Here is a 27,971-nt window from a genome sequence, read left to right as displayed (position 1 = left end):
CGCACACTCAGGAGCCTCCTGGTCTGTGTCCTATCCGCTGTGCTGTATTTCCAGCAGACATCCAGTAGTTTGAAATCCCCCATGAGAACAAGGGCTACTAATTATGAGACTCCGCCAGCACAGATGGGGTTTTGTCCACATTGTCATTTTCCTGACCTTCAGGTTGCTGAGCTGAATACTGTCCTAGTTTCAGCTGGGACAGAGTTAATTTTCTTTATTAGTAGCTGGTGCAGCTAAATAATGGTATGGAATAAGGAGTAGATACTGTCCTGATTTTGGCTGGGATAGAGTTAAATTTCTATTAGTAGCTGGCCAGTGCCGTGTTTTGGCTTTGGAGTGAAAACAATGCTGATAACACCCCCATGTTTTCAGTTGTTGCTGGGTGATGTTTATACTGTCAAGGACTTTTTAGTGTCCTGCCAGCCAAAGGGCTGGAGGGGCACCAGTCACTGGGAGGGACACAGCCAGGACAGCTGACCCGAACTAGCCACAGAGGTATGTCATACCATGGGGCACCGTGCTGGGAGTATAAACTGGGGGGGCTGGCTGGGGTGGGCCAACCATTGCTGGGGGACTGGCTGGGCATGGGTCAGCGGGTGGGGAGCAGCTGTATTGTGCATCACTTGTTTGGCTTCCTCCCTTCCCTATGGCTTCATTGCTCTCCCCCTCTCCTTCCTTTTCATTATAACTGATACCGTTATTATTATTCCTCTTTCATTTTTTTTTTCAATTATTAAATTGTTCTTATCTAACCCTTGAGTTTCACCTTCCTTTCCAACTCTCCTCCCCAACTCCCTGGGTGAGGGGGAGTGACTGACTGGCTTTGTGGGGCTTAATTACCAGCCAGGGTTAAACCATGACACATACCTGGGAAAGTGAAGGGGGCTGAGTGTGCGTGCGTGTGTGTGTGTCTGTGTGTGTGTCTGTGTATCTGTGTCTGTGTGTGTGTGTGTGTGTCTGTGTCTGTGTATCTGTGTCTGTGTGTCTGTGTGTGTGTGATTTGCCTGCTGCCCTAAGCAGGGACCTGTTTCCACTCCTCCCTGTCACTTAGGTCCCCTCCATCTGCCTGGTGGTGAGTAGGCAGGGGACCCTCCACTTGTGATGTGTCCATCCAGTGCATCTATCTCAACCCTTTAAGAACCAGGGGTTACCAAATGAGCCTAGTGGACCCTGGTTCAAAGCAAATAAAATCAGGTTGATTTTCACAGCAAGACACCCAACAGTGTTACTAATTAAACTAGACAAATAGGAAACTCTCATGCTGAAAATACCTGGATGTTAGGAATGTGGGAGGTATGATACGTGCCTGCACTGTTCTCACTCTGCCTGGGTACCTGCCTGTAACTTCTTTTCGTTGCTGTTTTGCACACTTCAAGTTACAGAATAGTCCTTCTCAGCAGCAGGTTTCCTCACTGATGCCAATGAGCTTAGCTCCCTTGGAATTCAACTCCTTTTTTCCTGAAATTCAGAGCACATTTCAACAGACTCATAGCACAGCAATCATGTGGCGCGAAGAAACAAACTTCCCTGGCCACATTTTCTGTGCATCTGGTATGTTGGCCAGATGCCTTGTGCAGCAGTCCTACTGGTTTTTGACATGTCCCTTGACATCTTGCTGTCTTGTTCACCTCCAAAGACATGGCTCAGCAGATTATGTTGGACAAGCTATACGGACCCTCGGTCTGAGCCAGCAAAGCCATTGCTATGGTCATGGGTAGAGGCTTCCTCCCTGCTACTTAGGTTTGCCAGAGCCTTCACTGCTCCTGTGCTTGTAGCTGCTTAGTGCAAGCACATGTTGGTGGTAAAAGGTGGTCTGACCTTCTCCCTTGTGCTGAGCTCATCCAGCAAAGTAGACAAATGCTGTTCCAAGTTGAAGGTAAACTTTCCTCCCTCCTCCTGGTTTAACTTTAACCTGAGACGGATCAAATCCACCCCAAAGTCACACACGGTTGTAACAGTACAAGGGAACAGTGTGATCAAGCAGTAAGGTTAAGGGAAAGACTAGCCTACCTCTCTTAGCTGTAGCACACGCTTGAGCTGTTTGTGAAACCATGACACTGGGCACATAATTACACTGATTTCCACTTCCTGATGTGTTCATGAATGTTGCAGTGATTACTTATGTAGCATGCAAATCTTAAGTCAGCCTTAGGTGGGGATGTTTTTGTATCTCTTTGGTTTAGAATTGTCAAGTTGGCACTGTTCAGGAATATATTTATTGTTAGCTGAAGACAATCACTCTATACCGATCAATCTTGCCTGAGGGTACAGCCCTAGAGGAGGTTAAGCAGCCAGCTCCCTACTCCTAGGATACATTCTTGCCCCATCACTACCTGACTGCACAGGCACACGATTGTCAGTTCAAGAATTGGTTCACATTGATTGACCAACTAGCCTGGTCTACCTGCTCTGTTAACTGGAGCAAAATAATTCATCCTAAATTCAGGATGAGCATTTGCAATACAGCTAGAGATGGGAAAATTTTCCCACAATTTGTCCTTGTTTCCAGGATAAAAAGAAGAAAGCAAAACAATTCTTATAAAGGTTTCTCCTCTCTATCTGCAATTAGTTTAGTCTGCAACACTTGAGTTGCATTAGAGACAGACAACACTTGCAGCATTGTGTATGTAGAAGATACATGCTATAAATGCAATTGGATACTTGATGAAATTCTAAGTACCAGTTCTCTTCTTCCCCTCCTAACCACACAATAGTTAGATGCAGAGATGGCCCTCCCTATCTGCCCCTAACGACATGAGCCCAGACAGTATCACTAAAACAGCGAATGAAGAGCAAAGAAGATATTAATAGTTTCTATTATAACTAGACTTAAAAGATCTTTTCAACTCCCAGTGAGCATAGTTTGAGGCAATAAGCTTCACTTAGATGACTGTGGGTTCCTTGAATAGTATTCTCCAAAGTTTGCCACACATAGTACAACCTTCTTTTAAAAGAAAACATCCTATTAATTAAAACTTTTTCTCAAAATGCTTTCAAAAACACCACAGCAACATCTAACTCTTACATGTCATTGGCAGATCTCCGCTGTTGCTGCAGGTATGACATGGAAGATTCGTCCTTGAAACCTGCTTTGTCAATCCACAGATGAAGAAGGCTAGAAGGGAGGAGAGGATCAACAAGATCAGCACATCCCTTCACGCGAGCTGCAGTGGACTGGTTTGACTGACTGAGTCCCCAGCTCTGATCCCAACAACAACAGGAAAGGAAGAAAAGAGTGAGATCATAGATATAAGCATTATGTGCTATATTTCTGATTAAATAATGACAAGAAATAAATCTCGCCCCCTAAAAGACTGACTATATTAAACATGAATCATAGGTGATACCTTTATGGTATTACATAGACATGCACAGACAATTCATCATCTTCACAACGTACAGCCTGTAACCCTTGGACTCCTGGCAGAACACCAGCAGTGCTGTAATCACATGAACTATGTGCCCTTCCTTGGTTTATTCACTACCACATACCGCACACTAGAAAAGACACTAGGCTGTTCAGTAAGATAAAAATACATTCTCGTATTCTGTTTATCATACACAAGCTAAGGGAAGAAGAGTTCAGATGGCAGTATGTGAAGGTGGTGCATCCCCCTTCTTCCCAAATCATTCCAGTGCTATGGCCTCTTATGTACAGTTCTTTTCCAGTAAGGATCTGTATTACATCTTCAGTAATAAATAATTATTTCCCTGCATTTTTGCCAGGAAACAGGAAGAGCAAACTGTTTATGTCTGAGAAGTGTTTGTGTTCCACTGCATCTATTGTAAACTCTCTGCTCTTCAGAGATACTCATTAATGAGAGTTGCTATTTTAGCCTGGACTTCTGAAATACCACCACCAAACATCCTACTTTCATGCTAAGCATCTGCTTAGACAAGACTGCAGCAGACAAAAGGAGAGCCAGAGCTTAATTAATCCTTGAGATGAGTAATCAAATGCATTAAACAAACCTCTTAATCTTTACTACGTATGGGGGGAAAAAATCCTTGTTACTAAAGTAGGGGCAGAATGTAGAAACCAAAGAACAAGCGAAGGAACAGACTAGCACACAGAAAGAAATAATTATATAAATACCTACAGTCTTTAAGCTGTACAAGACTGCTCAAATTCTTCCTACGGTTCAGTCTACCTGCTTTCTTACTCTCCCGATCTGAAGTGATGAACACTTCCCATCTATATACCAGCTGCCTCAGAGTACTGTTTGGACTGAGGGCTTTTTCACTTGCTTTTTTTTGTAGGGACCCAGCTACACTTAAGTCTCAGACAGGTCATTGGATACAAGTTCAATGTACAAGTGGTGAAACGTATCAGGACTGCGAGACTTGGAAAAAAATGCATTTAAATCCTACCATCACACACATACCCATCAGCTTTTCAGATCAGAAGTAAATGTGATTCCATATTCCTGAGTGGTCACAAATATCTTATGTCCTCTTCCCTCATCCAGGATATTTCAGAAGTCCACTGGGGCTGATGTTAGAGTGTTTGGTTATATCTCATTATTCCCCCACAATTCTGAACTATTTGGTTTTACTTATCTGCTAATAAGGGAACAACTTCACCCTAATGAAGTGTGTCATTAGGTAAATTTTACTTAACCCATTTAGGCATTACAGTTGTCAGACTCCTAATTCACTGTTAGGAATAAGGTCTTTGCTACATGAAACAAGGCAAGTTGAACTTCTCAGTGTTTTGGAGAACATGTAAAAGCACAGAAGAAACACCCAACTCAAATATGTTATAAAAAAATAATCATATTTAGATATCCTAAAAAATACAAGGCACATTATATAAAAATCAAACAGCTATTCATCAAAGCTTTGTAAATAGCTCCATTTAAGATCACGTACTGGCAAGCATTACATAACAGTGAATAATCTCTAACATTTTATCACAGTGCTAGCTGGTAACCAGTTCAGCTTGTCAACTCACTAGGATAAACTTTACAAGCTTCTTCCATGTTAGTATGTACAGTGTGGTAACTTGGAAAACAATATAAAATTACATTATACTAAAGATAATATACAGTCTACACCAAGATGGTGAAATGGATTCTCCTCTCCTTCTCTCTACAACTTCAAATTATGTTCAGTGTAAGCAGGTACACACAGCAAGATCCTACATACTAAATTAAATCTGTTCAGTTGTTTAATACATTACAGTTAAAGCCAAACAAAATAGATTTCTCTGTTAATTAAATACACTAGAGCAACACTACATAACATTCCAGTGACATTTTGCTTTTTAACAACTTTGATATTAAACAAAAATGCCTTCAACCACAACTCACTGCCAGGTCAGCAGCATTTCTGCAGAGCATCTGAGATGTCATGATTTTTTTTCCAGTCTAGTGGGAAGATTTTATCTGTTTACAATTTCTACACAGGGTAAGCAGCTGCCAGTTCCAAAATCCAGGTTTCCATGTAATTAAAAAGCAGAGATGTTTCTTCAGACTCCCTTGTAAAAAATAACTCTGTTGTCACTTACACCCTTTCAGCAGTAGTAATAAAAGTTCACTTTTCTAGGATTAAACTCAGTAGGTTGATTTAGTGGTCCCATTTGAGTTTGAAGAATATGAGTTTGATTTTCTAGGGTATCTGCCTGATGAGAGAGACACTTGCATCCTCCGTGTAGTTCGCACACTTCGGCAAAGAAGAGCATTTTTAAGGTTGTCTCTGAAGTCTTTTGAAATATAGTAATAGATGAATGGATCGATGCAACTGTTCAAAGTAGAAAGACACAGTGCAGTTATGTACGACACATACAGATAGCTCTGGCTGTAGGTTTTGAGGAGCAAATAATGCACAACAAGCAGCACATTGCTAGGTGTAAAACAGATGAGATACATGGATAGCACCACGATAATGAGTTTGATTGCTCTTTTTCGTTTCTTGCTAGTGCTTATATCTGAGATGGAAGCATTCAGAGTTTTAATCATTAGTATGTAAGCAACAGCAGTGAGAAGAGCTGGGATTAAGAAGAGTCCAACTGCAAGTGAGAGGAAATAACTGAACATATCATGAGCCAAAACATTTTCGGGCAACACATCGTGGCAGGTAGTGATGTTAAGATTTGAAATATATGCCGTTTGATTAACAAGATACAATGGAATAGTGCCCAGCAAAATCAGTATCCAGATAGCAAGGGAGATGCCCAAGGCAATTTCAGATTTCTTTCTTGAATGCACTATGGGGTTCACTACAACCCAATACCGTTGCACACTGAGACAAGTCATAAAAAGAATGGAAGAGTACATATTTCCATAGAAAAATCCAACAAGTACTTTGCAGAGACCTTCGCCGAATAGCCAGTTATTGCCATTTACATGGTATGCAATCTTCAGTGGGAACCAGACAACAAAAAAGAGGTCTGCCAGTGCTAAGTTAACCATATAAATCACAGCTGGATGTTTCTTCTTTGTTCGGAAAAAAAAGACCCAGAGGGCCATGGCATTGCTTGGCAAACCAATGATAAAAACAATGATATAGATCATAGGAAGAAAAACTGTAGTCAGCTTTCCTGTGAGGGCTTTTGCTGCAAATTCATCCACTTCATATAACTCTTCAGAGGCATTATTTGTATTTGAAACCTTCCGGCCAGCAAAACTTCTTCCTTTTGAACTGCTGGTTCCACTACTCCCTAAAATGAAAAAAAATCAAGAAGTTGCCGTTATCGAAGTACAGATTTCTTGTCCTTTTTAAAAATAAACTAGACATCATGATTTACTCTGAAGAATTCAAGAGGGCCTTATCAACAGAAAAATTAAGACCGGTTTTCAAACACCTGACAATTTTTATTCCCTTTATTATTCAAAAGACAACCTATATCCCTATTCAAGGATTCTTATCACCACCCAAAATGCTTTTCCATGTCACCAGAAATACCTTGTCAAAATGGCTGTCAGGTGCTCCTACCATCTGAACAGTTACAATAGATACTGCTTCAAGTACCCCAGGGCACCAGTATCATTTTACATGGTGGTACCAGATTACGCTAAGTGCTGGGACTTGTAAAACTTTGCACCAGGCTAATGTAACTGCAGTAGCAGCTTCCTCAGCTTAGATAACCCGAAAATAAGGTATGCAGTAAAGAAAAAGCACACTGCCCTCAGATAAGCTAGAACTGGAACTCAGAACATAAAGCCAAAAGCTATGCACAAGTGATCTCTAGGGAAAGCGAGATGCGTGGTATACTGTATCCAATTTGAAGCCTGAACAGGCCAACTTTATGCATGAAGACGCGACGGGGCCAGTCATGTGAGATCTCCTTCCAATTCATGGGCAAGATGGTCAGACAATCTGTAGTTTCTACTCAAGAGTGCAAAGTAGTAGAGCTGACAGCTATGGTTGCTTCATACATCAGACAGCTATCACTTCAAGTTTTGTTCTGCCTCTCAACGAGGCAGGAACTTGACAAACCATATGGGCAAGCCACCCACTCCTGACTGCTCTGTCTTGTATGACAGCCTTCAGATGGCTCAGTTCAGAACTCCTTCAGACCCAACTCAGTTCTCTCATGCTAACAAGTTAAACCGCACAAGCAGATACTGACTATGAACTAGCACCGTTCCCAAAAATCAGACATCCACCAGACTAAACTCCATGGGCGTGGAATTTTACTGTCTGTGAAGAATTTCTTTTAACCTTACCTCGGTTTCTATCAATATCTGTGGATTATTTTAGCCACAAAACCCCCCAACTGGAGTATAAAGGAGAGTCTTCTTTAGTAAGCAGATGTGTGTACAAGCCATGAACAGCGTTGAAGGATCGCCCCTTTGTTATTCAATGAATAAAAGTTTTGATACAGTTCTAGAATGAAAAATGCTTACAACTTACATTTTGAAGTATAGGAATTCTCACACAAGAAATACATATGCACACAAGTATGTGTGTTTTCCAGTATAGATTCTCAAGAACAGCAACTTTAGGTATCTGTTCCTTTCCAGTTATTACTATGAAAGTCTGATGTACAGCATTAGTGTCCTGTCTAGAGTGTGTAACCTCCTAAAGAGGTGTACAGAAATACAGCACACGTTGGTGCTCTTTAGCATTTTTAATTAAGTTACCTTAGCTCCACTTAACAAGTATTTGACAAGCTCCAGACACAGGCTGTCTTCACTGGAAAACTGAGGTATAAGAGAACTCTTTGCCAGAACAGTGATATGGAAAAATCTTTGCAGTACGCTGCACGAAGACTGACGTCTAAATTACACCAACAGAACAACAGTCTTAAAGAAAATTAATTCAAATGCCAAAACAGTCACTTTGGCCTATATGTGTTGTAATTATGATGGGCAGAACTACATAAATCCTGCTCTCAGGTCTTCAAGCCACATTATTATGTCAGCAATACTATTAAAGACTGCAAAGTTTACTTGTATAATACATAAATCCCAGGTCTCTAACTTGAGCTGTAAATAACAGAACCCATAAAACCAGCTTGAAGAACATAGGTCATACAGATATCAGGTAACGTAAATGATAATTAGCTAAGCAATGCCTCGTTTCTCAAGCTTATAGCTTGGCTGCAAAAGACCCTGCAGATGCTTGCTTGGCAACGGACCCTTTATTCTAAGCTGACCACAGTTCTCAGAGTACCGTAATAAAGCACAGTGTACAGTGCCATGTTAAACACCTTTCCCTCAGTAAGTGGTTGATATTATCAAATTGCAGTCATACTACTTTTATTCCATTCCAAAGACTTAAATTATTGTAGAAATCTGGAAGAGCAAATAGTAACACTTCATTCTTACTCACGTTTTGTGATCAGATATAAATAATGCTTTGCAACTTATGTTCACAGGTTGGGTTGGAAAAAACCAAAAAGCTCACAAAAAAGCCCTAAAGCATTAGTGTGAGACATTGGAGTAAGAGATAGAATAAAGTGGATTGATGGACATGTGAACCACACACAGGACAGGACTTAGTATTGCAGGAGTGGTGAAACAGAAACAAAGGTTTGTTGTAGCCTCTTTCTGAAGACTAAGCTAAATGGGTGATATCACAGACAAGTCTTGCTTTTATGCCGACTTTAAGTAGTTTGAGCCTCAGAAGTTCCGACTGCAGAAGCTGTGCAGGTTTTGTTAGCCCAAGTGGCACCCATACAGGGAGACAGTTCATCGTCCCACCGTCTTTGCGGCTAACACTCCCACAGGAGCAACCAATCCTTAGTTAGGTATGTGCATTTTCTACATCCTCTTCTTACTCCTTCTGCACTTGCAGTTTTCCATAACAATTGAGTTCTTTTCCAAGCCGGGTTTCACCCGGCCTGACTCACATACAGAGAATGCAGCTGACCTGCTAATCTGCCTACGGGAAAAAGCTTCCTTAGTATCATGGGAAAATGTACTCTCCTCCCACAACAAGCGATTGTTTCAACACCTTTACCATTTCCCCAGAAGACATAACCCACTGCATACCAAACGAAGGAATATGCCTACCCCGCAGACACAAGAGTGCCAGCAGCACAGAGTATCCAGATTATTTTAGGTCATGGTGGTAATACCCACAACAGGACTAAGGTTAAGATTTCCCTGGTTCATGGATCTGCAGCCCATATTCACCGCATCCCCGTAATGGCACTAGCCTGCTGGAAAACGGCTACCCCAAGCCCCTGACTTACAGGGCTGGGACAGTCCCTTGGCTGGGACGGGATCACACCTCCAGCGCATTTCACCTCCCTACTCCTGAAGATCAAAGCACCCAGCTAAAACTTTCAAGCACTCTGCAAATTCCTTCCCCCACCCAGGTCAGACAACCAGGCAATTAAGAGGCAGTTCAGTTTCATAAACCCGTTCTGATCAACAAAATTTGCAGTTGCCTATTATCTATTCATTGAGAAAGCAGGACCTGCCATGAGCTTGGCTTCGACATTTAACACATACAATTTCATTACGTAAATAAACCCAGGATGAACGAATACCGAAGACCACAGCGCAAAGGCATGTGGAGAAACGGCAACGGGGTTTACTGTAAAAGGCTGTGAAACATGAACCTTACGGCAGTGAAATATTAACATGAATGACTGGCTTTTTTCCTTAAACAGCACTTACTGACGTTCTGTAAGCATAACGTCAATTGACAGAGATAAGCATTAGGATTAGAAACAAATCACCTTAGATTTTCAGAGTTGGAGGGGGAAAGCGAGAACAGTCTTTCAAGTTTTCTTCTGTTTACATACAGCCGTTAGGCAGGTTGCAAGCCGCGCAGCGCCGGGCAGTGCCCGCGCAGGACCTGCGCCCCCGCCGCCCCCCGCAAACCCCAGCCGGGCGGGACCCGAGCGCGGCTGCCGCCGGCCGAGCTGCCCTGCGCCTCCCGGCGAGGAGCCGGGCCGGCCGGCAGCGCCATCCCCGCGGGGCCCGGCTGCCCCGCTGCCACCGGCCCGTTCTCCGAGACCGTTCGACGCCGCAGGCACCCCGCACAGCGCGCTCCAGGCTCCGCACATCCCGCCGGGGGCCAGGCACCCGCTCCGCCGCCCCGCCGCCCCGTGCCCCCCGCACGGCACGCCGCCCCGCCCGAGCCCGGCCCGCAGCCGAGGGGCGCCGAGCACCCGGCGCAGCGCCCGCGGAGCCCCGGGCGGGCTCGGCCGTCCCCAGCGTATCAACCCAGCGGAGCCGGCGGCTCTAGCACCCGCCGGCGGCAGCGCGCACTCCTCCTCTCACCTGCGGGAGTGGCGGCCGCCAGCAGCGCGCACAGCAGCAGCGGCAGCAGCAGCAGCAGGCACAGCCCGCGGTGCCCGTCCATCCCGCCGCCGCGCTCCGGCCACCGCTGCCTGCCCGCACGCCCGACCAGTTCCACCTGATACCTCAGCTAGGAGGGGCGGAGGGCGCGCCCTGCCGGGACCAGTCTGGCGGCGCACGGATCGGCCCAAACCACATCCCCCACCCCCGAGGGCTCTGGGGCTGCCCCTAACATGGCGGGGTGAGCCTGGCCGGCGGGTCCGCCGCCACCGCCTCAAAATGGCGGGGGCGCACCTTTCCCCCCTCGAGGGGGCGGCCGGGGTGGCGCCTGGCTTCACGCCCTGCGTGCCCCGCACGCCTGGCTGCCGGGGCTGGGCCCGTGCCGCGCGTCTCGGCTCTCGCTCCGTCTCGAGCCGGTCACCGGGCCCGGGTGGGAGCCCCCGGGGCGCGCTGCCCGCGGCCGGGTACGTGCCGGGGCCGGGCTGTGCCGCGCCGCCGCGGGGGGGGAGCGGGCCCGGCCTGCGGCGGGGGGGCTGCGGCCGCGGGCGAGCTGTCGAGGAGGCGGCCGAAGGGGCCATCCGTGGTGGGACGGTGCTGCTCCAGCGGGTTCGTATTGACGGGTGTGTGCCGGGTTTGTTACTCTTCGTTATGGTAACCTGTGAGAAGCGGGCAGCAAAATGTGTAATGGGTGCTTAACCCAAGTGCCGTTCTGGTACTGCCCTGGCGTGGCCCAGGGTAAAAGGAGTGTTTTCACTTGTTAGCCTTGCCTGGGCTCGGGCGACACCAATTTCCTTTTGCAAATAGGGATTTCAAATACACAGTTGAGCACTGCAATGCCAGCAGTGTTATCCATTTATCCACACAAATACGAATTCAAGAAACGTTTTTTGGTTTTTAAAATCAAGCGTACAACTTACCAAACTCCAAAATCAAACCTGCATGTACAACCCTGGTTCACATCTTGACCGTTTCTCCAGTTACATCTGTAATGCTCCCTCTGCCTCAGTCAGTCTGCAGGATACCTGGTGTTCAGTTGGTAATAAAATTATGGGTTTTTGGAATGCATATGTTAAGAATATACTCTGTTCTCTGTTGTTCTGAAGAGAAAACTACTTTTTGTGGGCTTTCTGTGATGGTCATGGAATACAGGTGTTGAGTTGAGGAGGTCTGCATTCCCATTTTACAGATAGAAAATGGAGTACATAGAGGAGGGTAAATGCACTTGGAAGTTTTGGGTGTCTGAGTCAGCATCAAGGGCCTCTCTTTTTTTGATTCAGTGTTATAAATTAATCCATACTCAAAGCATGGTTCCTGTTTGTCATCCACCCAGCTAAGACCGTTTACAGATTTCTCACTGTAGTCTTGGTTTCCTTGCTAAGCACCGGGAAAGTCACAGCCCATGCTTCCAGACTCCCTCCCTGTCTCTTTGTCTCACTTGCAGGGCTCTTTTGTTTACCATTACAAACTGTTTCATGGGTGCTTAATCTCCTGTTCCTCATCATGTTGTCCAGGAAATTGTAGTTTTCTCATCTGGCTTTTTATCTAATCTCCCTTTCCAACAGGCATACACATAATTTGCTGGCTACAGGTCTCTGCGGTGTTTTCCTTCTCAGATCTCTAGCCCTAAGAAGTCCTTTTGTCCGGTTCTGCTGTAGCCAGTGTTCTCCTGCCAGGGCCCAGTCCCAGCTTTCACTGTTTTCTCTTCATTTATTACATCCAAGTCCGTCTTTTTGACCCCTTTACATTCAAAGCAGACAGCTCCTTCCTCCAGCAGCAGTGGAAGGGACTGAGAATGCAAGGGAAAAGGATTCATTGCTGTCACTGAACCAAATCTGACCTAGGCTGTCCTATGACGAGTCAGAGGGGCAACTGGAGAAGTTTTGTGGCTGCGTATAGAAGGAAGTGTCAGTGCAGGTGCACCTTCTGGAAGTGCAGCTCTGGACTTAGCCTCTGTTGAGCGTAAGGAAACCATGTTAACGGAGATCTGTAATTTGGCTAGATTATCATAGGGATGTCAGAAACAAGTAATTGATGTGAGGATCATGTCCCTTCAAAGTCTTATAAACAATTTATTAGTTTCCCAAGCAATAAAAAAGGGAGCCTATAAGAGGGAGTGTTGAGCAACTTTAATACCAGACTCCATCAACCTGCCTTATAAGAGAGGCCTTACTGCAGCCTTTCTTGCAAACTTAAAGGGAGCTTATATGCGAAAGATGGGGAGAGACTTACTACCAGGGCCTGTACTGATAGGACATTTTTAAATTAAAAGAGATTAGATTGAGATTAGATATTGGGCAGAAATCCTTTACTATGAGGGTGGTGAGACACTGAAACAGGTTGCCCAGAGAAGTTGCGGGTGCCCCATCATTGGAAGCATTCAAGGTCAGGCTGGATGGGGCTTTGAGCAACCTGGTCTAGTGGAAGGTGTCCCTGCCCATGGAACGGGATTGGACAAGATAGTCTTTAAAGGCCCCTTCCAACACAAACCACTCTGTGATTCTGTAACAAGCTAATGGGCTTTAGCACTTGTAAGCAATAGCTCCTGGTGTTCTGTTTGTGCCTTGCTAAAGTGGCTTTTGTTCTATTTACTTTGTTCTATTTACTTTACTTATTTACTGTCAAGAAGTTGGTGTTCCTAGCTAACATCTTCAGCAGATTCACCATTTATAGTCTAAATCAGAGCATTTGTAGTCTAAAAATGAGTTCTGCCTTATGACTTAAAAAATACTGAATAGAAACTAGAAATAGTCTTGCCCCTGTTCAAATCACTGTAACCTCTGTACAGATCAATGTCAAGCCTGAGTGATTTTTAGTTGCCTTTATTGAAGACATTTGACTTGTGAAACCTATTTACAGTTCTAGTATGCCATTTATCAAACATTTTGGAAAGAAAATTTAACAATCCGTAAATAAACACAAACCAATTAGGTTTCTGTTCACACTTGTTTTTTGATTGGAAAATAATTGCAATAAACACAACTGCCACAGGAAGAATAAGCACATGACTAGAGATGCTTATTAAACCTCAGTTCTCCATTACAAATTGGTAATTTCTTGGGGTTTCTGCTGTACAATTTTTTCTGCTATGAATAACATATATATGTGTGCATGTATATATATATACACAGCTATATTGGGAAGAATCATCTGGCACCTTTATATAGTGTCTTGAAGGGAGCTTTGAACTAGCACATTAATGGTTATTGATTATTGAAGCGAATCCAAAACTGACAAAAAGATAAGTGAGCATCAGCTCATAATTTCCTGCTCTAGCAGTATTTGTTGTGGCATGTTATCAGGGAAGTCTCTTGCACCTTGGAGCAAAGGGCATCATTGGAAATGTGCTCTCTCTTGCACTTCTGGTAGCTGGTAGGTGTGGTAGTGTTAACACAGTTAGGCACAGGGGCTCCAGAAGGGACCTTCCAGGATATACCTTTTAGGTCTTGATTAATTTTTAGCAGCATAATGATGTGATGTAATCATGAAGATGTGTGACTGTCAGAGATGCTTGGTACCTCTTTATTAAATAAGAAATGGATGTGGTTTCCTTGCAAGGCACTTGTCAGTACTTGTGCAGCTTGTGCTAGGATAAATGGGTGGGAGCATTTTCAATACATAGAGATTGTTTTGTGTGCTTCATGTATCCCTGGGAACTTCTGAATTTAGAGAGCAAATGTGTTTTCTGTGTGGCTTATTGCAATCATACCATGTCTGTTGGAGGAGAAAGTAAGGGATGGCTCTTTGTGCCATATGACTTACACAAATACATGGATTATTTTTATTAAGGTACAAGAATTACTTGCTTTTGGAAGGGAGAGGAAATAAAAATCCCCTAACTTTAAAAATCAACAAGTCTTGTAGGGATGGCACAATCACTTAAAATATCCTTCAAACAATGCAATTAAGTGCAAGGTTTCAAGGAGGGAGGGTGAAGTTTTGTTCAAATGAAACAATTTTAATATTTTCATTTTAAAACCTAATTAAGATTTTGATTTAGAAGAAGCTGATGCATCATCTCTCAGTGCTTTAGCCTGTTCTCAGGGTAGCCACCTGGCATTTTGGAAACTTAAGAAAGTACCTGGGTACTAAGCTATGGCAAGGCACTGCTTTCACAGTGCAAGAACAGGTCTCTGGATATAAGAAGCCTTTTTGTTAACTCAGTTCAACACAATGAAGTCCTCTATCTTTCCTCCCTGTGTTACTCATTCATAAAAGCCCCTGTGCCATCTTAAGCAGTCTCTCTTGCTTGTTTTCCTGAGCCTTTGAACAGGTTTTTCTATTTCCTGCTCAGTTCATGTTGACCTTGCTGGCAGGCTTGTTAGATACTACATAATGGTTGTCACTAATGTCCCTGATGCTATATGTGTGTCCAGCAAGGATCCTAGGAATCAAGAAGGGTTGTGTGCAGCAGTTTTATGTTGTTCTCTTCCTCTGGTAGCAAAGATCTATTTTATTTCACTTTATATTTAGAAAGTCACTTTCATTCCCTCTCTTACCCTATCCACCCCAAGGTTCTTGCAGCTTTTGAAATTCTGGCTGTGGCAAATATGTGCTTTATGAACATGTCATGCTGATGTGCTGTTGGGTTGTTGCTACTGGAGGTGCCAGTGTGAGTAGCATATTAATTCATGAAATTCTGGGGGAAGGGATAGGTAGTATGGGTTATTTAAGGCGGTCCTTTAATGGTTATTAGGTGTCATCCTGATTTTCCAACCTTCCATCAGCAGTGTCCTGTGTTTGTTCCTGATGTTTGGCATTTAGAACTCTTCTTGTACTGAGGAGATCCAGGGCTTGGGCTGGAGCATGACAAAGAGAACTGGCAAAAGGTCTAGAACAAAATGTTGTGTATGCCCAGTGCCGGGGGGGGTAGAAACTTAGATGGCTCAAACCTGACTTCACAGTGAAGTGGAAGTACAGCTGTGACTCACGTTCAACATGACCTTGCAGTAATAGAGGACATGCAAATTGAACAAAAACAGTTTGGTTTAAGCAGAGTATAAAGCGGTGCTGCTGCACTTGTGTTGACAGTTGCTTAACTTGTGGTACATCTGTCTTCGAGTGTGCCTACAGCTAATATTAAGGTGTCAAAATCAAGCATTTGAACATTAGGAAATGCTATAATTTGGGCTTCTTGTGCAACCTTGATGCAGCGTGCTTGTACGTATGCGTTTTGAAAGGGGTTTATTTGTGACGTCATATCCAGTCTCTCCATGGTGCATTGCATGGAGTGTGCTCATGAATATACAGATAATATGGTATTTACATCTCTACTAACATGTATAGATGTACTCAAAATTCTGCCATTTAGCTAGTACTGACTTCTTATCCTGCTACTATTGTAAACTGGGGAAGTACTCTCTGCATAGATCGGAATATGGAGAAAGGGATATGCAGATGGCTCACAATTTGTCAGGGTAACCAGTAGTTTAGGCTGAGTTTGTATCTGATACATGTAGTGCCATTCTGTTACCTGTGCTGAGGAAATGAAATGATGGTTCATTACTAGGCTAGGATAAAAATGCATAATAGCTCAACAAAATTAAACATTGTTATGTGCTCGCATGTTGGAGTGGGTGTTGCTGTGTCCTTTGTAACAGCCAGCTGGTCTCCAGAGCAAACCATCTGCAAGCAGACAATGATAAATGGAAGCTTGCATCAACATATGGAGTTTAAAGTAAGGTCATCATGGAAACAAGATTGTTAAAGAGCTGTATGCTTAGATATGCAACCTATTTGTAGTAGAAATACAGAGGGGAAGGCTGTGGTGAAAAATTTAATCACGCTATTAGTTGTGATGCACTGGGTAGGGATCCTCCACATCTTTCTCTTTCAACCATCTTTGTTGGTCCATTTCACATAGGAAGTTTATTGGTGGCTTATCATGGAGATAACTCGGTTTGTATTGACACTATGGACTATCCAAACACCAACTTACTTTTAGGAACCAACCTTTGTTAGGTAACCAATCAAAGTGATAACTGAAAATGCTGAAAGCATTCTGAAACATCTTAAAAACCTGTTGCATTTCTCATATGATTTCTCTGTATACAGGAATACTCTCAATATTCCTTTTAGTGATATAATTAAACCACAGCAGTTCCGAGGAATGATTTAACTTGAATTTTACAACAAAATCTTCCTGATGCCAGGAAGAGGTTGCAAAGTCTGATGAGTATAGTGAAATGTTAATCCTAGCCAGTGAGAATAGGTAAACAGGTTTTCCTTCTGGGAATTAATTAAATGAATATTGGGATACATTGACCAAACTGAGGAGGGATTTCTTTTTCCCTTTTTTTTTTTTCTTCCACTTCAGTTGAGCTACTCTTTGTATGTACTGGTTTGTAAGACTGTTTTGAAGGGAGTTGAAAGTTATTTTCAGTATGTGTCTATTACAATTCTTGTTTAGTACTTCTACACCTTCATTGGAAGGAATATAGGATGGAGTGTATAAAAGAACAATTCCTCTTAAGGTAATCCAAATCCTTACAGTGAATCACAAACACAATGGGAGTCAACAGTATTATCTTGCAGCAAAGAAGGTTGTCTGTAACTTGGGTGAAGAAGTCCTTCCTTCATTCAGCGCTAGTAAGTTATTTGTTGGAGGATATTTTAAACTCAGTCCATATCTTCTTTCAAGAAAACTAGATGAAGTCCAGAGAAGATGTGAACAATTGGAACAATCTGAAGAATGTTTGGAGCAATTTATTTTGTTTGGTCTAAAGAAGATTGTGGAGAGACGTGGTGACTGACTTAAAGTATGTCCGAAGCTGTCCAAGGCTGCAGCATGTTTTCCATGTTCACTGAGTAGGCTGAAATACTGGCAAAGTTAGATATTAGGAAAAAGGTTCTAGCAATTGGCAGTAGTTTTACTGAGCTCTCACTTTCTAGGAAATCTATAGGACCTCCATCACTGTCCATTTTAAAGTGGTTTAGACAAACAAATTATGTAGGTATGTGTAGTTCATCCTGGCAGGTGAAGCAGGTGATTCCTTGAGTAATTCTTCTAGCCCAGCCATTAGTGACTCTACAACCATATTCCTAGCAGAATAAAACCCCGATCCTTTATTACACTGATCTCAGTGGTCTTACTCTTGTTTAGGATCTGAGTACAGTAAGATTTGACATGGTGCTCTAGGTTGTGAGTCAGCCTCAGTGCTTTTGCACTCCTGTACTGTTCAGAAGGAAATGCTACTGAAAGGCTATCTAGGCCCTGTCTTATCTGATTCTAGCTAGGAAGACTTCAGATACTTAGGTCATGCTCATCATTACTGAGCAATCGTGACTCAGGCAACAGCAAGATCTCCTGCTGAGATCCATCATGTTTTTGCCCCTGGGGAGCGGGGCTTGTTCAAGCCTCTCTGCATTCTTGCTTCCCCACCACACAGACAGCAGCAGCTTTCCAACCAAATGAAGGACCAGGAGCCCAGAGGGAGGAAGCATCTGGGTGGGGCACTGAGGGAGAAGAACACCAGCTGTTTCAGGGTAGCAGTAGACCTCTGGGAAGCCCCATGGGATTTGTACCCATTTTGATGAGCTAAACAACAGGTGTGGAAAAATGTCATGAACCACTAAGTTTGGTGGATGCTGAGAAGAACTGTGCTTTGTGAGTCTGACATAAAGAGCACGAAGAGAGTGACACTGAACTGCACACCTGGTCACCTTCTAAGAACAGCATGAAGACGCAGTCTCAGAGACTTGGGAGCTGACTAGATCATTGCCAGATTTTGGAAGGTGGGGAGACACAAACCGAAATCTGGCTAGGGGACCATGGGCAGTCAGTGCTGCCAGATATTTCAGTAGTCCTCTGAAAGAAATAGCTTTATAAGAAATTAATCCTGAGTACAAAACAGATGTAATCATAGTCATGTGTAAATTACATTTTGCCCCAGAGGGATAGGCAGTATATTATGTGGGGTTTTTTAACTATTAGGAAAAAACCATTTTTTTAGTTTATTTTATTCCTTCTGCATTTAAAACACAAAATTGTCTAAAAAAGAAAGTGGTTATTAGGGCACTTAGGGGATACTATAAACTCTCCCCTCTGTTTCTGGGAAGTAAGATTAAATGCATAAATAATTGTTCAGTTAAGCAAGGCAATTCCAAAACAATCTCTAAGAACTGGTCCTTCTGCCTGCATTAAGCTGTTCCAGGTGGGAGAACACCATAGAAACAAACTGAAGTATGACAGTCTCCTGGTTTTATCATGACCTTTTTTGAACTGATTCTTTCTCTGCCTTGTAGGCATATGTCTGAGATGATTAGCAATCTGTAGTAAGAGTAACCCCCAGTAAAAATAACCTACAGACATGCTAATGCACTTACTAGCCTGACTACTGGCTTCCCTGGTGCCCTTGTTCATTTGCGGTAGTTTTCCTGCTCTTGCCATCCTGCAGAATGGGATGGCCTACCTCATGCATTTCCTTTCACCAGCCCTTCTATGTTTCCCAGTTTAGTAGAAGCATGCATATTTTTCTAGTGTTGTTCTGCTACCACACAGTCGCTACTCCTCACACCACAGTTTCCAGAGCACTCTCAGAAGAGAACTTTTTCCTCCATCTTCCAGCTCACCTCTAGGGGATGCCTATGCAAAAGGAATCCACAATTCAAGGAAAAAAGCAATGATTTGGTGACCTTGCCAGAATTACAACATAATGGGCAAATTTAAGTAAATCCTTGGCAAATCTACAGAGGAGAAAAATGTTTGTGAAGATGTAGGGATGGGGCATAGGAAGAGTTGTGTGAAAGGAAGAACACTCTTCCTCAGAACAGTCTCATGAAATGTACACCAAATTAAAGCTGCAAGCTTGCTCTAACCTGACCATAGTCAATAAAAGGCAGGTGATGCTCTCACACATGCAGAACTGTTGAAGAGAACAGGCAGTAGAATTTGAGCTGTCATTTGGCCAGTGTATTCTGCCCATCTCAGTTTTGGGTGTTTGCTTTAACTACCTCAATTTTATTGATGTTACGTACACTTCTTGGTGTAGATAAGGCCTGGTACAGCTCTAGGGATGGATGAACTCTGGCTGAGAACCGTTGGTGGCCCCCAAGGAACTTAGGATTTGCCCAAGCAGTAATGCCATTCTTGCTTGTGAATGGATGCCAGGAGTCAGCATCCAGGAAGTTATTTAATGGCAACAATGAGATCCTGTCTGCACCATTAAGCACTTGCTAATGCTGGGTTCTGTGTAATCAGAGGGTCTTTTTAGATTCCAACTGTTATTTGCAACAAACAAAATGGAAGTGAATTCTGAGAGGTTCACAGAATGTTTGTATGCCAGCCTTTTAGTTCAGTTGAACAGATAGACATGATGTTCATTCACAACAATGCTGACTGATGTAAAAATCGTATGAACAATTCCAACATTGTAAAGGAAGGACTTGAGAACAAAATTTCTAGATCTCAAAACCCACTTACTCTAAATAGTATTTGTCTTTGTAATTTTGTGATTGCTCAATCAAAATTCTATTTTGAGGACCTGTCTCTTACTCTTCTTTGAAAACTGATCCCTGTAATAATTAAAGTCGTAACTGCTTTAATAGGTAAGAAAACGTGTTTTTTTGAATCACAGTGTCATTTTCCTAAATGGAAAGTAAACTTAATCTAAGGTTTGTGCACTATCAATCCATCTCCCCTTTTTTATTCTCCACTCTTCAGAAATTTTATGATATGCTGCTAGTCTGAATTACTCTGTAAGTCGCCTGTACAAAATCTGGCATTTTGACCACATTTCATGACTAACTGTGGAAATTTTAACAGAATCATGCATTTATTAACTTCTGACCCTGAATTCCATTTCAAGCATTTGACCTGACTGTTTAGATGATTTGCTGGTATCTATGTTTTTAATGTATCAGTGATCTAAATAATAGATGAAAAAATGTAACTTTTCTAGTCATCGTGATAGTGAAATATTGCAACAGCCATCTGGTAGGAGTACGGGGCAGGGGGGAAAGCTAAATGACTTCTAAGACCGTAGTTTTTTGTTTTCCTTGCTATGTGCATGGACCTGCACTATCCCACTCGACCCCTACGTGCTGGCCCATAGGTTGGTACAGCCACACAATGATCACAGGATACTCATCCAAAAAGGGGCAGAATTTTAACAGAACCAGTTTTCCAGCTAGTTGATGGCATGCCTGTGTTGATGTAAAAGGAAGTGTTTCAGGGACATACATAAAAGTCCAAGGGCACTGAACAGGTTGGGCAGTTCATGTGGCAGCAGTCCTGGCTTATGACATTTAAATAGTGCATGTCATTAAGGTTCAAAAGGCAGTCATGCTGCTGAGTAGAAGGAATTAATTGTTTTGGCATTGCCTGGTTTGACAGGGAGTAATGTCTTGCCTGTTGCAGCTTTATGCCAATAAATTAAAATGAAAGAAGTTAAGCAATAGGCACACAAATGTATCTTAAAAGCTAGATTGAATGGAATTTAATTTAACTTCTACAGCTGGGAGTAACAGACAGTATGATAATCCAGTCACATTAACAGTTTAGGCTCTGATAGAGTCCAACAATATTTATGGTGCATTATAGAAAGTGTTGAATAACTTCTGTATGAGACCTGACTAAGCAGCCGAGAACACTTTGGTCTGTTCAGATCCTCTGCTACACAACTAGGGGCTGGGGCCATCCACTCAAACGCCAGGAGCCAGGTTCACCCACAAAAAAATCACACAAATGACACCCAGCAAGTAGGAGACCAGTGGAATGCCTTGGTGAAGGATGCAGGGGATACAGGAATTTTCTATAAATTCTCAAGAAGACTGGGCAATGCGTGCCAGAGAATCCATTGAGGATTACTAAAGAGGCAAACCATAACTGACTTGGGAATTTCCCTGAGCAGAATGCAGTGTAGGAATGTAATTGGGGAAATACCATTTATGTTTGTCCTGCTCTTTGCTGCATATGGTCACTGTTGTGGCTCATATCCAGGCCAGTGGGTCTTCCTTTGAATAGTGTGGTCATCTGCCCTAGTTCTCAGGCTCTTCTGAGGTGCAGGTTAAACTTGAAGTAGCCAGTTCCTGATGCTAATATGGCCATGCTAATATGGCTATGTGGCATTATGGATGTAATTTAGGTTCCTTTCAGATGTCCTGCAGTGTTTTCCTGTGTTTCCTCCAGTGCACCTGACAGAGATGGAGTTTGGTGATAGAGAAGACTCCGGGAGCAGCCCCATGTTCTCCAGGGAGAATAACTGTGCCATGTGTCAGCAGGACCTGTGGGCTTGGGTGGGCGAGCACAGCTGAATCCTGCAGCAGCGAAGTTCAAAATCTGAGGGAAGTGCTGGCACTTCTCAACCTGCCTTTGTAGAGCTCCTTGCACTGTAAGTTATCAGGGGAAGGATAGGGCAGGTCTGCCCATGCTACTTTGTGACATACTGTCCTGGTTTTGGGTAAACCACAACACATACCTTGCTGCTGGCTGTGAACGGATGTGGCTTGGGGATGGAAGAATTAGAAATACTGAAGAAAGCTATCTGTGCTAGAAACTGGGCATCTCCCAGCTCTCTAACATGGAAGGGATGTGTCTGTCTGGTTTTGAGCATATACAAGCTTTTCTTAGTTTCAGTGTCATCTCTCTCTCTCTAGCTCTAATAAATGCTGTTTTACCATACTTCAAGTGGCTTGTGGATTGCTTATATGGGAGTTCCTGCCATCACTGTCACTGAGGTGAAAGGGCACTGCTTTTGTCTTGCTTAGGGATTATTTGTTAAAAAGCACAGAGATTGGAACAATTTATGTACTTGTTTTATCAACAGGATTGTGATCTGTCTAGAAGCAGAACCCAGTGTCCACCAAGAAATGAGTTTAATGGAAAAAGTATGCTGGTTGGCCAGGACTGCAGAAAAATTCTTGGAAACTCCCCATTTCCAAACTTCGCTGCTAAAAAGGTTGTGAGGAGGAGAGCCATGCAGCTGTGCCGAGTCACTTGCTTTCCACGCAGCCATCCTGTCTGTTCTTGTAGTGTTTGTTCAGTGTGGCAGGATCCAGCCCCGTCCCCTCCCAGTGTCTCTCAGCCCACCTGTCACTGACTATATGACCAGGGGAAAATCACAAACACTTTATCAAATCCAATGCTGTTATTTGCCCCCAAATCGAGGACTACCACACTATGAAAAAAAGCTAGTGGTATGACCAAAAATAACTTTACTGCTCCATCATTACCTTTTGTGGAGGGAGTTCTGTTTTTGTAAAATAACTGTTTGTGATTGAATTATATAATTTGCAATTGGATTGTTTAATTTGTTTTTAAGTTTAATGAACAACATAGCCATAATTATTATTTACATTTGGAAAAAAAAATTTTCTGCTATGAAGCTGAAACTTGTTGAACATTTAAACTCCAGATACATAACAGTGTTGTATGGTCTAGATGTTACCTATGAAAATACTTACTGAATGTACCTTTAGAAGTGAAGTGGACAGAGCTGTTGGGATTTGCAAGTTATTTGGCGCACATGCACAGCAGTAACTTTCACTGTTAAAGAGGTGAAAGGTCGTTAGAGCATGGGAAGGACAGGAAAAGGTGCTTCCGTCTGCCTTGCTGCAGGACTATGTAGAACTTCACTGTGACCCCTGGATGCCACATTGTCCCTGCTCCTGCCTAGGCTTCCTTTGGGGATGGCAAGGGAGAGCGATCCCACACAATACTGTACCCCAGCAGCCCTACCCTGATCTCCTGGGCACAGCGTAGCAGTACAGGAGCCCGACTCAAATGTGGGGCTATTGCTGCGAGGCACAGAATCAGGAAACCTTTTGTTTTCTCGTATTTCTGCCTAAAACCATTCAATGTCTTTGAGGAACACAGAAGGTGGAAGCAGGATGTGGGTTGTTAATCGACGCCTAACGTGAGGAGCAAGCAGTTATTTCCTTCAGGAGGGGTGAAATATTTTCTTCTGACAGTTGTGCTTATTCAGCTGTGCTGGATTGCACCAGTCCCAGTAATTTTTCAGCCCTTTGGTGGCTAGGTGACTGCTTCTTGCAGTAAGGTGCTTCACCCCATGCTACAGGCATGATAATGCTGATTCACCTGCTTCTTGTGAGGGGTAATCCTCTTCTTGTGCTGGCCAGCTGTTCCTGGTCCCAGGCAGAGGTGTACTTGGCAGCAGCCAGGGTCTCGTACAGAGGCTTCAGGTCCCTGCTCCTGCCGAGGTCCTGGCTTGGTGTCTGCTGTCAGCCCAGGCTTGGCTTCACAGGTGCAGCTCTTCCTGGGACCCTCTTTCTGCTGCGCTTAAGGCAACTAAGCTCACGATTCTGGGTCTTGTTGAGTGAGGAGCTGTTTTCACCTTTCTATTCCTCCCTGCCAACCAAGCATTGCTCTAGATGGGTGAGGTCAGAGTTCTCCCACCAGATTCCTCCACAGCTGGGGGAAGCTCCCTCAGGCTTGGTTGTGAGCTCACACCCATCAGCTTCCTTTGCTAAATCCAAATAAATCCTTTTACACTACAGTTAATAATTTTACATTTAAACAGTGTAACCTTATCTCTGTACAGTCTTCTAGAAGTCAAGGAATGCCTTTTTGCAAAATAGTATAAAAGGCTAAAGTGCAAAAGCAGCACTACTCGCATTCTAATTATGTAAAAGTTCTGCGTGATTGTTACAGGTACCAAGTGTATTAGCCATCATTGCTGGGTTTGATGGCAAATTAACTAGGAGTGTGGGTGCGAGAATTAAGGAAGTCTAAATGTTTTGCAAATGTTTGCTCAGTGAAAGAAAACTATATTCCTAGGGTTACAAAGGTTAATTTCCCATATTTAATTCAACATATCTCTTGATGATGACAGCTTCAACACTAGCCTCACTGCTGTACATTTTCTTCAAAACAAAACATTTTGCTTTTCTACCTATTTTTCTCTACTGTGGTACCATGGATTTGAAAGAATGAAAATGTTGGATTTTATTCTTCCCACTGTGTTTAGGTTTGTTTATGCTTTAGCAGAAAAGCTGGTTGATCTGGTTTTTCTAGGATGGAGTCATTACTGTATTACCTTTCCTGACCTGTTGAAAGATCTTTCGTTTTTACAGCACGTATATCATGGCCTACACATGAAAATGATTGAAATATGATTGAATTACCTCTACTTATGGAGATAAATAACATCTAAAATATGTAATTAAATACTCAGTACAGGTCATAGGAGACTACAATGAAGTATTGTATGAAGACTTGAAGAGATTATGAAAAGTAATTAAATGTTTCAGGGTGAAGACTGGTTCCAAAGAGCTAAACTCATGCGATCTGGCTTCTGACTCCCTGCAAAGAGAATAGCCCTGTTCCTTGCCAGCCTCCCACGCTGGGCAGGGTAGCAGGAGCAAGCCCCACCGAGCTTGGACACGAGCACTGGTAACCTCTGGGTAAACTGCGGGTGCAAGCTGTCCATGCTGGAGAAAACCAGCTTTCTTTGGCCTTATTGGGAGTTGCCTGTATGCTCTTGTGGAAGAGAGGTCAACATGATTCATATGAGTGGAGCTGGAGGACATGTTCTGCTGTCTCTGCTCTGTAAGAGCCTGACACGAAAGTTAACACCCTGACTGTTGAAAAAAACAGCAGGAAAACTAGCTGTGCTTTGGAGTGTGATTCCTGCAGGCGCTGAGCCAGGGACCTGGGTTCCTAAGGGCTCAGGTGGAAACAGCTGAGGGGAAGGGTGCCAGCCTGCCCCATGCCTAAGAGACATAAGGTGTCTAATTGAGAAAATCCTGTTTCTGCTTTGCCGCTGGATGTGGCAAGACAAAGTTCTTCCTTGCTCTCTGCTTTCTTCTCCCCAAAAGAAAATCTACAGAAAAAGAGAAGCAACACTCTTTTTGACCAATTGCCTTAAGGATTGTGAAGATCTAGGATCAATGTGTAAGGGGGATCTCAACTCACATACCTCTTTATCCTAAGGCAGAACTCCTACCTCCAAGTTAAAAGATAGTGTAGTGCTTGGACATTTCCATTTTCTCCTAGTGAAACTATTCCACTTTGCTTAAAATACTTAGGTGTTCATTGGCACACTGGCATCTCATGTCCTATTTATTAACAGTGATCTGGTGAGATGTGACGGAACACCACAAAATCTTAAAAAATGTGAAACAAAGCCACAAAGGGATGATTTCTGCATTGCTTTCCACATTCTCAGTGCCTACAACAATGAAGTGAACAACATGCAGCAAAGTTAGGTTCATCTCCAAAATCAATTAATTCCCCTATTTCACCACTGACTTTGTAACATGATGGCAAACATGACATCCCCACACAGGACTAGCCTTTCTTAGATGCTTGGTTGTGGAGGTGTAAAATAATGCTTGTCTTTCTTTTGAATTTGATAGTTTATGGCTTTTTAAATAGGAAGTATTTTCTCTTTTTTTTAAGCCTCTTTCATTCCCAAAACAGTACCACACACACTGGGCAATTGGGAAAAAAAAATCACATCTGGTGAAAACTAGACCGTGGTAACAATGTGTCTGTAGTCAAGAGTTAAAAAGAAGGTGTTGATAGTCCCCACCCAGGTTCTTATTACTTTGCAAAGAATAAGCCGAAGCTTTTCATTTGTTGTGTTTGTACCTTGAGCCATTAGAATGTACACAATTTGCATTTTTAAAGGATTTTTTTTTCTTCTGGGAAAGTCAGGACTTTTTACATTTACACAAAAACCGGATTCTCATGTAACTACATTCAGCATTAAAACTTTAAGAAGAAAGCAGTAATTATTATAATCCTCATAATACAGCCTCTTGGAGAGTAATTGCCAGCTCTTCACAGCAAGGATTGCATAGTGGCTTACTCAGTAGGTGCACTGTTTTTGCTTGAGTTTTTTAGGTACTATCAAAATATACATTCAGCTCACTTACACAAAAAAATCCAGCCTGAAGCGAAGAAACGAGGAGGCAGCCTGGAGTGATGCCAGTGTGTGCTGATAGCACAAGAGCTTACTGTGCACAGAAGGCAGCTGGGATACACATTGCTGCACCTACCTTTCCCTCTTTTGTTTTCTGTTCCCCACCCATGTGCAAGTATTCCTGTTACAGTAAAATGAGTCAGACGATACTGTTCCATATCTTCCCTTCCACAGGGTACAGGATCCCTTCCCCACTGGACAGTGCTAAAAGAAAAGACTGTGAAGACACCCAGTAAACCTGTGCCTGAGTACAGTACCTGTGTCTTCTGATGATTTTCAGCAGTTAAATACAACTAAATGATACATGCTGAAAGATGATCTAGCTGTGAAGAAGACCAGCCTGGCTGAACAGAAAGCTTTGGCTGGAACTAAGGCAAAAAAAGAAAGTTTATAACCTTTGGGAGAAGGGGCAGGCAACTCAAGAGGACCACAAAGATGCCATGAGGTTGTCCAAGGAGAAGGTTAGAAGGGCCAAAGCCCAGCTAGAACTTAACTTGTCTACTGTAGTAAAAAACAATAAAAAGTACTTCAATAAGTACATTCACACCAAAAGGAGGGCTAAACAGAGTCTTCGTCTTCATCTTCATCATGAGGTACTTAATGCCTTCTTTGCCTCAGTCTTTGATAGTAAAGCCATTTGTTCTTGGGGCACCCAGTGCCTTAAACTGGAAGACAGTGATGAGGAGGAGCAGAATGAAGACCCTGTAATCCATGGGGAAATGGCTTGTGACCTGCTACAACACTTAGAACACAGGTCTATGGGGCTGGATGGGATCCACCCAAGGGTACTGGGGGAGCTAGTAGAAGTGCTTACTGAGCTGCTCCCCATCATTTATCAGCAGTCCTGGCTAACCAGGGAGGTCCTGGTTGACTGCAGTTTAGTAAATCTGATGTCCCTCTACAAGAAGGGCAGGAAGGAGGATCTGGGGACCTAGAGGCCTGTCAGGGACCTCTTTGCCAGGGAATTTATGGAGCAGATCATCCTGAGTGCCATCACATAGCACACACAGGACAACAAGCTGATCCGGCCCAGTCAGCATGGGTCCTGCACATGCTGCTTGACTAACCTGATCTCCTTCTATGACAAAATGACCCACTTGTGGGTGAGGAAAGACTGTGGGTGTTGTTTACTTGTACATTGTACTTTGACTTTAGTAAAACCTATGACACCATTTCCCATAGCATTCCTCTGGAGAAATGGGCTGCTTATGTCCTGGACGGGTGTACTCTTTGCTGGGTTAAAAAGCAGCTGGAATACCACTATGAGTTGTATTGAATGGAATTACATCCAGCTGGTGGCCAGTCACCAGTGGTGTTCCCCAGGGCTCAGTACTGGGGCCAGCTCTGTTTAGTATCTTTATCGGCGCTCTGGACGAGGGGATCGAGTGCA

The 27,971-nt window shown here is 43.3% G+C and overlaps 1 protein-coding gene and 1 long non-coding RNA gene across 2 annotated transcripts; one reads left to right on the top strand and one right to left on the bottom strand.

The window, feature by feature from the left end:
• Window positions 1-388: 388 nt before the first annotated feature.
• LOC130142987 (uncharacterized) lies at window positions 389-3,297 on the top strand. The gene is made up of 2 exons (XR_008819599.1): window positions 389-495; window positions 3,039-3,297. It is a non-coding gene; the product is annotated as an uncharacterized LOC130142987 (long non-coding RNA).
• A 1,461-nt stretch (window positions 3,298-4,758) lies between these two features.
• Window positions 4,759-10,958, bottom strand: F2RL1 (F2R like trypsin receptor 1). The gene is made up of 2 exons (XM_056325502.1): window positions 10,683-10,958; window positions 4,759-6,661 (listed from the first exon to the last, which is right to left on the bottom strand). Exons 1-2 carry the CDS (start codon window positions 10,762-10,764, stop codon window positions 5,556-5,558), a joined length of 1,188 nt encoding a protein of 395 aa, XP_056181477.1. The 5' UTR covers window positions 10,765-10,958; the 3' UTR covers window positions 4,759-5,555.
• Window positions 10,959-27,971: the final 17,013 nt, after the last annotated feature.

Source organism: Falco biarmicus, chromosome Z (assembly GCF_023638135.1).
Source record: "Falco biarmicus isolate bFalBia1 chromosome Z, bFalBia1.pri, whole genome shotgun sequence".
NCBI classification, from domain to species: Eukaryota; Metazoa; Chordata; class Aves; order Falconiformes; family Falconidae; genus Falco; species Falco biarmicus.
This window is presented reverse-complemented; position numbering and strand designations above follow the sequence as displayed.